Source organism: Ceratosolen solmsi, unplaced genomic scaffold, assembly GCF_000503995.2.
Source record: "Ceratosolen solmsi marchali unplaced genomic scaffold, CerSol_1.0 scaffold7, whole genome shotgun sequence".
NCBI lineage: Eukaryota > Metazoa > Arthropoda > Insecta > Hymenoptera > Agaonidae > Ceratosolen > Ceratosolen solmsi.
In genome coordinates this window covers 14,170,645-14,184,755 of record NW_011948413.1, presented here as the reverse complement: position 1 = coordinate 14,184,755, position 14,111 = coordinate 14,170,645, and the positions used below count along the sequence as shown (strand labels likewise).

The window sequence follows — 14,111 nt, the reverse complement described above, 5'->3', positions numbered from 1 at the left end:
GGGAAGCTCTCGCATTTAAAGCAACGACATTCACATTCACATTCACACACACGCACACGCACACGCACACGCACACACACACACACATATATATATATATATTTTTATTTTTTTTTAGGCACTGGAGGACGTTCATCTTCAACAAAGACCTATTCTTCAAGACGTATTATATTATATGGATCGAATTTTCACTGTCATTTTCTTCTTCGAAATGTTAATCAAGTGGTTAGCGTTAGGCTTCAAGAAATACTTTACTAACGCTTGGTGTTGGCTTGATTTTATTATCGTTATGGTAAGTTTGAACATAACATTTTTAACGTATTAAGTAATATTTAAATTCCATTTTATAATAGTGAATGTTGCTACATAATGAGCATATCGTATATTATACTTTCAATGAAATATTTTATATTCAAACATATTAAGTACAAATAATTTAGTAATTTAGATATCTATTGTATAGTAATATCAACAGTTTAAAAAGATATCGAATTCTAGCATAATAATATCAAGACTGTCCTGTGTTGTATTTTAGAAGGTAATTCAAATCTACTAATTTCAACTGTTAACAGTACAGTCATTCAACAAACAAATTCTCGTGAGACAATTGCAATAATTTTAATTCATTGATGATTTATAAACTGTACGAATTTATGATTGATGATAATAGCATTAAGACTAAAATTGATAACAAGCCATATTAGATAATTAAAATATTCCTTCTATTTTAAAAACTATTAAATTTAGATATTCTGTAAATACATTCAACCTTACGGTATATATATATATATATATATATATATATACATTTTGTAATGATATTGATAAACAAAGAGAGAGAGAGAGAGAGAGAGAGAGAGAGAGAGAGATAGTTAAATTATGTATAGATTAAGCTTAATAACTAATATGTTAACAATGAATTTATGTACTGCGAGCTTTCACTTGAATCTAGGATAAAACTATAGAAGCGATGGAAATAATTTGTTTACTTGAATGAGTGTACGTAATCAGAAAATAATTTCTAAAACCATACGAACAAGCGGTGAACCAATTTCTATGTGTGCGCGCGCTTGTGTTTGTGTATATGTATGTAGTCGAGATAGCGAAGAGTTCTTAATGACAAGAATCATAATGGATAAGTGAAAATTTGAAGAACTTACAGAATTTGCAGTTCCTACTAAGCAAACGAAAAAGTTTACGTATTTTAAATGAAAAATCTTAGCTGTCGCTGATCAACTTGGCTGCCATCTGGGCCGGAGTTGCTGACATCCCGGCGTTCCGTTCGATGCGTACACTGAGGGCCCTGAGGCCCTTGAGAGGAGTTTCGCGCTGGGAGGGTATGAGAGTAAGTCACCAGTCGCTCCACAAACGGATATGTCTACATAGTCTACATATTTTTATTTATATATCTAAAAATCTATATATCTGAACCCTGGCTAGCATATATGTTTATATACATATGCCTTTGGAGACATATATAGATTAAGTATGTTAGCCACGTTGTATACGTATATAACGTTTATGTGGGTTGTGTGCCAGTCATGTGTACTACTTTCCTTCTCTAGTAGCATTTTCCCTTTTCGAATTTTTTTCTTTACTTGTTTTTTTTTTATTTTTTATTTTTAATTTTATTTAAGAAAGAGCTCATGAAAGACTCACGAAGAAATTGCTCCTATGACAAGACGTGAGATGGAGCAAGAATATTTGTTTTCTTATTATGAGGCCAACGATATTTCACTTTTGCGCGCACGCTGGCTTTCGGAAAGCTGCATTTTCTGCAAAAAAAAAAAGTTTTTATTCTTTCAAATTAACATGATCATATAAAATATATATGAAATTGATCGTTAAATATATCATCTTATACAATAAATATATATATAAGAATCATTAATGCATAAAAGCTTTATGTGTTCCATTAAAATGGAGATAATTACATGACATATTACGTTTAAACAATTGCTTATGGATTTGTTTGTTTTATTTCGTACTATAATAATTACTGTTATTATTATCATTATTATTTATTCATTATTTATTCATTATTATTTATTTATTATTATTATTATTATTATTATTATTTATTCATTATTATTATTACTATTATTATTATTATTATTGTTATTGTTATTATTATTATTATTGTTATTATTATTATTATTATTATTATTATTATTATTATTATTATTATTATTATCGTTGTTGTTGTTGTTGTTGTTATAACTAAAACGAAAATAGCCAAAATTTCCCCACGTACTCTATTAATTTTGCAAAATAACTAAGCCGCGTGCGCAAGTTCAAGGCCAGTGTGGAGCTTCAGCTTTCTAACTAAAAAAATACGCCAAAAGATTGCTGATGCTGTAAGATCATTGTAAAATATTGTGGTGTGCTTAACAGTGTACAGATTGTACATTGGCGCCCTAATTTATTTTTGTGTCTGCACTCAAATACTTAAGTGTATAAATAATATTTCGGGAATATATGTTGTATTAGCTATTGCTCCATGTTATGCGTTATATTTCAATAAAAACATGCAACAATTTATAGATTTTTCGTCATATATATGAACGTTATTAATATTTTATTAATAATTAAGAATAATTTTAAAATTTAAATAAATATTTTTAAGCAAATTATACTTATAGAATTTAGTACTCAGACTCTTCTACGTTTAATGCCATAAGTATTAAAAATATTAACATGTTGCAATAAAATTTTGAAATAACAACAATTATATGTATACATAGATTATGTATACATAGATTATGTATACATACTGTGTGCACGCATATATATGTATATGTAGAATATGTATACGTTATTACATTTATGTTTGTTTTTATGTGTGCATCTAATAGATGCGCATATGTAAATATACATATGTTTATATACATATATATTTATGCATTTATTTATTCTATAATGTGATATATAAAGATGACTGTGCTAGGAATAAAAGTATGCTTTAAATGTAACGTAAAATATTTCTTAAATCTCTTCTTTTTTTTATGCGCCACGTTGATTGCAGATCGAATGTAGTATTTCCTGTCTACCTATAATATTTATATATCTACGGATGTGTACATACATGTGTTTGTATATAAATATATTCATGTGTGAATACACAGATTTATATACATTATTGTCTAAAAACTATCTTTTTCAGCCAATGTAATTAAAAACCTCAAATTTCGATTTCCAATTGTGAATGAAAAATATTACCCATTTATGATAAAGAATGCGGATTAATGAAATATAATTTTTAATACATGTTAGTACTGTTCTATTTCAATGGCTCTATAGAATAATCGAACGATTAATAAAGCAATCGATTTGCGCTTGCATAAAAGTTTCTTTGATCGTTGGAATTCCAATTCTATTTCATCTATATTTTTTCCCAATAAAATTTGTGATAATTGACTTTGAATAAACGAAGTCCTAAATTATGTAATAAAAACCAGAGATTTACATTTTACATTCAATGATAGCAACTGTCTGTCGTAAGATAAAATTCAAAGACATTGAAATAACAGTGAAGTCTATTGGTTATATTTCATATTTCTATTTATTTAATATTCACTATATAAAATATATAAGTTTTGTGAACACACTATAAAATTTATAAAGTCGTAATATAAAACTTAATTACAAATTGAATAAACATTGTTTGATGAAATAAAAATTGCATACAATAAATATTTTGATATTCATTTTATGATTCAATAATCCGTTAATAATGGCGTCGTACAAAATTTTTAAGCTTTTAAGTAAATTTAAATCGATAATGAACCAATTGAAAATCGAAATACCATATACAAAACTTTTAATCTGTTTCAGGAGCAGCTGATTTATAAATATATATGTATATATATATATATATATATATATATATATATATATATATATATATATATATATATACATATATACATATACACACACACACACACACATAAATTTATATATATATATATATATATATGTATATTTATATTTGCGTTTGTGTGTGTATACATATACATATACATATCAATGTGTTTTTTCAATTTAAGACAGTGTGTCTTATCTACGTCCTATACTCCTTCTTTAACTTCTGGTTGTTTATGCTATATATTGTATTATTTATTGCTATTTATACATTTTACACTTTTTCATTATCACATACGCGAATGTCTTGTTCTTACGTCGAATCAGCGAATCGTAAATCCAGAGTTGTATTTAAAGCTTGCAAAATTTTTGCTTCATCTTTTGTGTAATTCTACAATTGGAACATAATATCACAGTGTTGCTTAATTATTTTTATTAAGAAGAAAAAAAAAAAAAAGAAAATGAAATCTTATTTGTTTTATTAATATTTTAATAAAGTTTGAAATATTGAAAATAAATGAAATTGTCGCTTGGTAAATATAAATTTATCTGTGCTATTGAATTCGGATCATGTATGAGTACTCAGAGCTCCTTTAATTCCATTTAAGTAAATCTATAGTACTTGAGAAATAAATGTTTATGTCGAAATCAATGGATTATGTTTTAAGCATCATTTGAGCACCTGAATTGTCAATATGTATGAGAATAATATTTTTTAAAGTAGTTCTCATATATTATTTAAATAATTCTATTCAGAATACATGGTAAAAAAAACTTGAACTTGAATAAAAATTTAATAATGAGCAAAATTAAAACTGCTCATAGTTTCATGAATTTTTGACATTAAAATTATGCTGGTCTATCGACGCCATATCGAAGGACAATCACATTTGACACACAAACAAAACGAATACCGTACGATCCGCCAGAGCTGTCTGCAGCGTCAAGTCCACAATGCATACATAATATTACCTATTTCATGTCCATCTATATGTTTGAATTTCTCTTTCACTCTATTTCTTCCTTTCCTACTAGCCCAGATAATAAAAAAAAAAAAAGGTGAAAATCTTCCGCTTAATAAAACAGCGAGAAAATATATCACCCCAACGTTCGGGAATACTGATATACAATAGTTTCCAGTAATCTCTATGACGAATGGAGAAAATAAAGCGAGCGTATATTAGGCGACAAAGACAGAAACAATCTAAAATTAAGCAAACTGTCATTTTTCTCTCCCTTTTGTATTCTATCATTCGCTGTTCAATTTTGTCGCTCGCAGGTGTCTCTCATTAACTTCGTAGCGTCGCTCTGTGGCGCAGGCGGAATCCAAGCCTTCAAAACAATGCGGACCCTAAGGGCCCTAAGGCCACTCAGGGCGATGTCTAGAATGCAGGGAATGCGGGTATGTAGCCCTAAGTCTCAGCGGACCTTTCAATGAACAGATCCACCGATTCTCCGTTTATTATTACTCTTTCTTGTGTTTACTACAATGTCATAGCAGCAATACTTTTTTTTTCTTTTTTAATATCGAAATAATAATAACAGCTCCATTGTATCAAACACCTAGCTCTACTTGAACACGGAAGAAATTAAATTGTTCATATAATTGCTAAGCTATTCGAATAGCTTAGGCATTTCACGTTACAGTGCTGTATTTGTACTGAGAATATTTTTTATATTATTGGCCTATAAATTTCAACAAAAATTTGTCTTTTTTGAAAAAATTTGCTCATATATTGAAGGATAAATTAAATAAATTTATGAGAATTAATTGAAGTTGTGTACTTAGATAAATTATTTAGATATATAGATAAATTATTAATTTTTTCTTTTTACACTCATGGGATTTTCTATAAAATCGAATTGTATAAATGCAAATTATATTTTTAATTGTTGCGGACATAATGTTTATTCACAATAAATGACATATTAATATTTCCTATGAAGTACGAAATTACTTGCACCAACTGTTTATTTTTTTCCGTACACACACGTATAATCTTGCAACTCTCTAGTATTTTAACAAAGGGGACGTGACAGTCATATTATTAATATATTCAAGAAGCATTTTGCGTGTCGTTCATTTCTTCAAATTTTTATACGAAATTGAAATAATACCAAAGAAAAAGTAAAGCCAAATAATTTGTTGCCATTTAATAATGAAATAAAATAAAGCTATTTAATTGAAAAAGATGTGTGTGTACCATTTCTTGGAATGTGCATTAAATATTAGTTTCAATACATATTGAAAATTTTATAAATTATAAAAATCAATAACTTAATTAAATTAAATGTGCGGATAATTTTAGTTACATGCAGATTGCAAGCCAAAGGTAAAGGACATTTTAAAGCAACTATCTCCTCCCCTTTAATTGATAATTATCACGAGACTTATAATATATAACATATATACAAATAAAGCATATTATTTTTTCAATATTAACCTAGAACTTCAATTGCTAGTATACATAGCTTTTTAATATAAAAATAAAAATTAAATTATGATACTCTAATGAATGTTATAACAGATATTGTTTTAGACTAGAAAAAGAAATATGTTTTCATCGGAGAATTTACATATTGTTGTTTCGATGTTATATTATATTGATATATTTCTTATTGTAGTTTTTATTAAATTGCATAGAATAGTTTGATTCACCAAACGTCCATTGCATTTAGTTGATCATGATAATATTGTCAAATAGCGTATAAAAGTAGGCGATTAATATCACATTTTAACGTAGTAATCCACAATGCCTCTATCAAACTATATTCAACACGCAAATTCCTTATAATTCCTAACATGTGTAAACTAAAATTATTGTTATATGATCATATAAATAGCTATATTTAGAGATATTAAATGCTTAAATATTATTAAGCCCAATTAACAAATCCCTATCTAGTATAATTGTAGAATTATTTATTATTTACAAATATTTATAATTCATTATATATTAAAAGTATCCATCTCCTATCAAATTAGAAAATTTACTTGTAATGAAGAAAAAAAGAAAAATTAATATGGAAATAATTTGTGGGAAAATTAGAAAACTGTAGTGGACATTATTTTACATTTATTACATGTTATTCATAATATGTATTGTTCATAGGAGGTAAAAATTATATTGAAATTTATATTTATAAATTTCATTGATATGCTTATATATTTATAAAAATGCCCAATAAAAGAATGGATTCTAAGATTAATAGAAATTATTATAATATTTCTAATATTTAACATTGAATATAAATTGTAGTTTGCATTTTATTTGAACTGCATGACTTGAAGTTCACATGAATTCATGTTCATCAAACATTGATGAATAAGACTCTATTAACAATAAACTACTCCTTTTCCAAATGCAGAAAATCCAATTATTATGAAATATCTGCACGTGAAACGAATTTTTTGTATGATCCAATGCATTCGAGCGGCTGATGGATGATGCACAGCTTCACAGCAACAAGTAGCTAACTTTTATACATATCTTCGAATGCGTGAAAAATCGAATGAAAAAGAAACACATGGTAGCAAACAAGAAATTAGTACACCGAATACTTTTGCAATATATTACACATTTACTGAATATTTACTGATTTTTTTTTTTTTTTTTTTTTTTTTGTTTTTTTTTTTAACTATTGAGTACAAAAATCACTCTTTGCATATTTCGTTAATGCTTTGACACAAGGTCGCTGAGACACTGGGTTTAAACAATTAAAACCATACCCATAATACTCTAACTAGCACACAAATGCGCTCATTCTTATGTTGTTTATATTTTATTTTTCTTGATGTATCTTTGACCGCTCTTTAATCTCTAGACTAATCTACTTGTATTATTATTATTATTGATTTAGTGTTTTTCTGTCTCAATGGTCTCAATGGTCTTGTAAACGTCATTGTTGTATTTATTAGTGGCTGATGTTAAAATTTATCTTCTTGTCACTTTACTAAATATCAATTATTTATTATATCATTATGAAATTCAGTATTTCAAAATCCACGCACACTTTAAATCAATACAGATAATGTATATAAAATACTATATAAAGAAAATTGTCTAATTATGTCAATTTATATGTTAGTATTACTAAATTGTTATATTATTACATCTCCATTGAATAAAAACATGCAAAATTAAATTACAAATTATTCAAGATAATATTGATAATAAATATTAATATTTCATTGAATGAAAAGTAAAGGATTAATTTATTATTTTATTAAGACGTCAAGATTTCAGTAAATAATAATTTGTTCAAAATTCATTGAAAATTAGTATTTTATGTAAGATTTCTCAATACATAAGAAAATATATCTAGATAAGCTGCACTTCATTAGTTATAAACGTTTAGTTTTCATAACAAAGCTTTCATCAAGCAATAAATGCACAAATTTTACAAAATGTAATTTTTTTTTTTTTTTGAAAAATAAATTTAAATCTGAATCTCTGAATGTCTAAGGATTTAAAAATGATTGAGTAGTTTCAATTAAGTTTAGTACGCGTTATTTGTATTTATTATGTTAAATTAATTGCTAATAGATGAACATGATATACACATTCCTATACACATATAAAAAGTACGTTGAATCGTACGCTTAGTGACATACTCAATTAGTACTCGGAAGTATTTGTAAAGCAATTAAGCAATTAACGTTTACACGTGACTGAAAATATTTTTGTAGAAAAAAAAAATAAATACATTTATTAAAATATTTTTCTTTTTATTAATTTACAGATATTAACATAAAATATCACAAATGTTAGATTAAAATTTGAATAAGCACAATTGCAAATATTATTGAAACATGCTTTAAATATTACTCTATGGTTGATTCAGGTGTAATTATGATATATTTTATTCCTTGTAATAAATTATCTAGTTCTTATAACAAAGCATTCCAATATTTTAATATAATTATTTAAGAGTATAAATAAAAAGATTATTGCAATATGTTGTATAGAATAATATTGTTTAATAAAGACAAAGTTCGATTCTATATTGACTATTTAATAAAATATAAAAAAAATTGTTCGTAATTTTGTAAAGCGAGTGAAAGTTATTCCAGTCAAGATATCACGATTAAAATTAGGATCTCAATTATTCTTGCTTACAATTATTATTATTATTATTATTATTATTATCATCATCACGTGTTTTTAAAACGGAAATTAATTAAAAATGTAGATAAACAATTTTTATATCTTAAAAAATCGTAATTACCTGAAAATTAACCATATATATTTATATATGTGTATACATACGTAAATACATATACATAGAGAGAGAGAGAGAGAGAGAGTGTGTATGTGTGTGTGTGTGTATATATATGTGTGTCTTTATGTATGTATTTTAGTTTTACTGCAAATACTTTTCTCTATCGTGCTTATACACAGAATTAGCACAGTAGAATGCAAAATCAAAGTTTTCAATAGTTACTACGAACGTCTGACAAACACAAATGCAATCTTAATTGATGAATACATCTGGCATAGGTCGTCGTAAACGCGCTGGTCCAAGCTATTCCATCCATCTTCAATGTGCTGCTAGTGTGCCTCATATTCTGGCTGATTTTTGCAATTATGGGTGTTCAGTTGTTCGCCGGAAAATATTTCAAGGTAGTTTATAATATAATTCATAATGCCTATAAAGAGCATTTAGTGAAAATTTTCTACTACGTTCAATTATTCATAAAAATAAATAATATTCACAGTGCGTCGACGCGAATAAAACTACTCTAAGCTATGAAATTATTCCCGATCGCAACGCTTGTATAGCTGAAAATTATACGTGGGAAAATTCGCCGATGAATTTTGATCACGTGGGCAAAGCTTACTTGTGTCTATTTCAAGTGGCTACTTTCAAAGGCTGGATTCAAATTATGAATGATGCCATTGACTCGAGAGAAGTATGTAAACAATATTTGCTCATAATAACTTATAATAACCAACACTTATCAGATATTAGATAATACTTATAGAGTTACTCGAATTGCCTTGTAATTATGATTTACGTAGAAGAATATAGATTTATAAATGATTTTAATCCTTTACAAGATAGTACAAAAGAATTTTTTTTTTTTTTCTTTTTAACAAACAATGTTCCCAGCTCTTATATTTCATTTATGATTAAAATAAAATGCAATTGACTTGTTGACTTATTTCCTATATAAAAAACACGTACCGTTATTTTTTCAGATAAATAAGCAGCCGATTCGCGAAACAAACATTTACATGTATCTATATTTTGTATTTTTCATCATATTTGGATCGTTTTTTACTCTCAATCTGTTTATCGGAGTTATCATCGACAACTTCAACGAACAGAAAAAGAAAGCCGGTGGCTCCCTCGAGATGTTCATGACAGAGGACCAGAAAAAATACTACAATGCTATGAAAAAAATGGGCAGTAAAAAGCCATTGAAAGCAATTCCTCGGCCAAGGGTAAAATTTTTATCTCTTTTTATCAACAATTTCTTATCATTATAAATAGTTTTTCAATTTTTTGTAGTAAATATTTTATACGCGTATCATGACAATCATTTTCGTACAGTATTTTTAATTATTCAATTGCATTGTTATTAAATTACTAATATATAAAGTGAAATACATATAAAGTGAAATGTATATATATATATATATATATATATATATATATATATATATTAATTGTAGAATTAATTTGAATTTTATTTATTTTTTTTAACACAATTTTCTACGTTAATAGGTTGTTATATAATTTAAGTATCCAATTTGTTACAAATTTTATATATAAATATATCATACCCTAGACTATCTACAATCTTTCTATTAATATATATGATATAATTTTTTTACTTTATAAGTGAATTTTAATTTTAATTTATTTACATACAAAAAATTACAATATTATTGATATGATATTAATGAATAGGCGAATGTTGTTTGATATAACGGTTTAATATACAATTCACTTTGACCTTATTATAATAGACACATTAATTTATAATCAAATAATGAGTAAGGATTGGTGAAAATTATATGAAAAATGCGAATGATTAAATTGCTTGTGGAAATATTCCATTTCTTTATATGAAGTCTGGTCATGTTTATATGGAGTAGTTCGAATTAGCGAATAACCAGTTTCATCTTTTGAGTACGTTAATCTAAAAAATTGTGATTAATAATAATAGCAGGATAATACAATATTGTCAATTTTCATGTGATTTAAAATTACTGAAATCCAATCATTTTAATTAGATTAAAGTATGATTAATTATAAAGTATTGGAGGACGACAATTCTGAAGTAATTTTACATTGTAAATTCAACCTTCTTTCTTATTATTGAGAAGGCTATTTTCTATTAATTTCTGTAGCTAATTTCCGAACACTGTTATGATTTTCATACTTCTAGAATGAAAAATTCGAATGAAATTTTTTTTTTTATAAAATATGTCGTGGCATATGTACTTAAATATCATTATAATAAATAATATATTTTTATTGTAATAATAGATTGTATTAGAAAATATTATAAATATTTCACTAAAAAATTTTATGAAGAATATTAAAAATTATATAAAACAGTGCATATTGTTTAAGATATATTAAATCTAAAGGCGGATCCTCATTATAAATATTAATAATAATTCTGAAAACTAAATTATCACAGCATGGCACATATGAACAAGGATAAGATTTTTGAACCAGCAGCTTCTATTCAATAAATATAATATAATATTTAACAAAGATTTATTCATTAACTCGATAATCTAACGAAACGAATTTTCATTTGTAAAGCGATATTTATAATTTTCTGATCTAATAGGTGATGTATTTATCTTATATTAAATTTAAAAAGTATCTAGAACAATATTCAGTACTTTATGGAAAACATAATACTGCATGAAATATTTGCTTATTAATAGTAAAAGCATATAAATTTTATTGAAATTTTATTTTCTGAATTTTACATATGATCAAAAATATATTAAATTTGACGAAATGTTTCAATGATTCATTGCAATAATGGAAAAATAAATAGCAAATAACTCAGACTATAGAAAGATAAATATTCCTTCAAATTTAATATTGTTAAATCATTATTTCAAAATATTGGTAAAGCATGAAAATAAATATTCTTAATCTTAATGCACATATTTCTAATGCACACGATTAACATATTGATAAATATTATTAAATAAACTTATATAGAATTATTTTTAGAATAAATCATTAATTTTTTTAAATATACAACTACTATTTATACAGAAGTTATGAGAAAATTTCAAGATGTTAGAGCATTAATAATATTTGCCGATAGCTCTTAAAATTGGAAAATATAATAAAACTCTTATTATATATAAAAATATTATAATATATAAATATTTTAATTTTATATTATAAGATATTATATTCTAAAATGGCACTTTCATTAAAGCCAGTAACGACGAAAAAAAAAATATAAAAATACGTTCTAAAACTTTTTCTTCGATATTTTTCATTCGAAACTTGTCTATGTTTGTGTTAATATCGACATTACGTTTCTTTATTTATACAAATTCATAACTTACAAAATATAAGCTTACATTTAAATATAAAATTAACAAAACTTACACTGTTTGCTCCTTTCAAGCTTGATAATACACGAATAGAATTTTGCTTGCAGTAAAAAGATATTATTTTTTTTTTGTGTTTTAAAAAAAAAAAAAAATAATAATATTTTTGCCTTATTAAATTGTTGATAATATGCTTTTATACCTAAGTGCCTGTAAAAAAAATTAAAAAAAAAAAATAAAGATATATATATATATATATATATATAATGTTAAATATAATTTATACTTTAAAACATTTTAATTTACAATTTAAATTTTCATGTAGAAGTGAAAAGTAAATTTCTACGTACAATTAATGTAATTTTTATCCAAAGTAGAAGAAATTATTAATATTGATAAGGTAAGATTGCATCTAGATTTTTTTTTTTTTTTTTTTTTTTGTTGTTGCATAAATAACAACTATTGAATGATAGTAACATAAAGTAAGGTAAGACTTAGTATTTTAGGAACAACTATATCCCTTAAAATATATAAAATGTGTGATAAGTCTTACGCTAATAAATTAACATAATATTATTAAGTATTAATACGTAGTATTAGAGATGATAATTCATATTAAGTATAATTTCAGTATCTATTAGAATATTAAAATTTGTAAATTACACAATTGTAGCATAGCTTTTGATTAATAATAGAATCTCAGAATGAAATACTACATAATCAGCAGATATTAAGGATGAAAAATATTTAAGAGAAAGAAAATTACTCTAATCCCTTGAATAATTTTACCATAACATTAGACTCATCCGATAGTTTGGAGCCATCATAGGTACTATTCAGATAGGTTGACTATATTTAATAAATCTAGTTTAGAATAAAGCTATAGATAGTATTAATAGCCGCTCAAACGATAACTAAACTTTTTTTTTGTGAAATTTACAGTGGAGGCCTCAGGCGATCGTGTTCGAGATAGTGACGGACAAGAAGTTCGATATGATAATAATGTTGTTCATTGGGCTGAATATGCTTACGATGACGCTCGACCATTACCAGCAGAGTGACACATTCAGTAACGTCCTGGACTACCTGAACATGATATTCATTGTGATATTTACCAGCGAGTGTCTCATGAAGATCTTCGCGCTTCGTTACCACTACTTCAAGGAGCCCTGGAACCTCTTTGATTTTGTTGTCGTTATATTATCAATATTAGGTAATGTAACGTAATGATTACTTCAATTGTGAACAACTCTAGTGAATATGCCAGTCGATTATAATTGCCTTATGGCTTAACAGTCCTGTTTGCCTCTCATCAATATTAAAAATCACTACTCTTTATCTTGTTTTACACATGTATTGGCGAATCTCTTGGTGCCTTGGCCTATTAAATTCTATTACTCTATACTCTTGAAATTAAACTTCAGCTATTGTTTGTAATTTTTTAAATGATTTTTAATTTTATTCTTTGAACAAAATATATATATATATATATATATATATATACATATATACGTATACACACATTTTATCAATCAATGCACGTTTAATTAGAATTTTATCTTTGACTTACTTCTTATGGTTATGATATCATTAAGATTAGAGAGAGCAAACAGTCATAGGCTTCACTGGAGTTTCAGCAATCGTTCAATATCATTACGTTATGTAGCCTTACATTGATGTTAAAAATTAAATTTTGGTGTTGTC

The 14,111-nt window shown here is 25.7% G+C and overlaps 1 protein-coding gene across 1 annotated transcript in view; it reads left to right on the top strand.

The window, feature by feature from the left end:
* The window catches only part of para (sodium voltage-gated channel paralytic), a 59,691-nt gene that overhangs the window by 40,233 nt on the left and 5,347 nt on the right, over positions 1–14,111 (top strand). The window contains exons 24-29 of the mRNA XM_011506256.1: positions 119–292; positions 5,144–5,266; positions 9,366–9,488; positions 9,584–9,778; positions 10,068–10,313; positions 13,350–13,620. Of these exons, the coding sequence (XP_011504558.1) occupies positions 119–292; positions 5,144–5,266; positions 9,366–9,488; positions 9,584–9,778; positions 10,068–10,313; positions 13,350–13,620 (1,132 nt within the window). The remainder of the gene's footprint in view (positions 1–118; positions 293–5,143; positions 5,267–9,365; positions 9,489–9,583; positions 9,779–10,067; positions 10,314–13,349; positions 13,621–14,111) is intronic.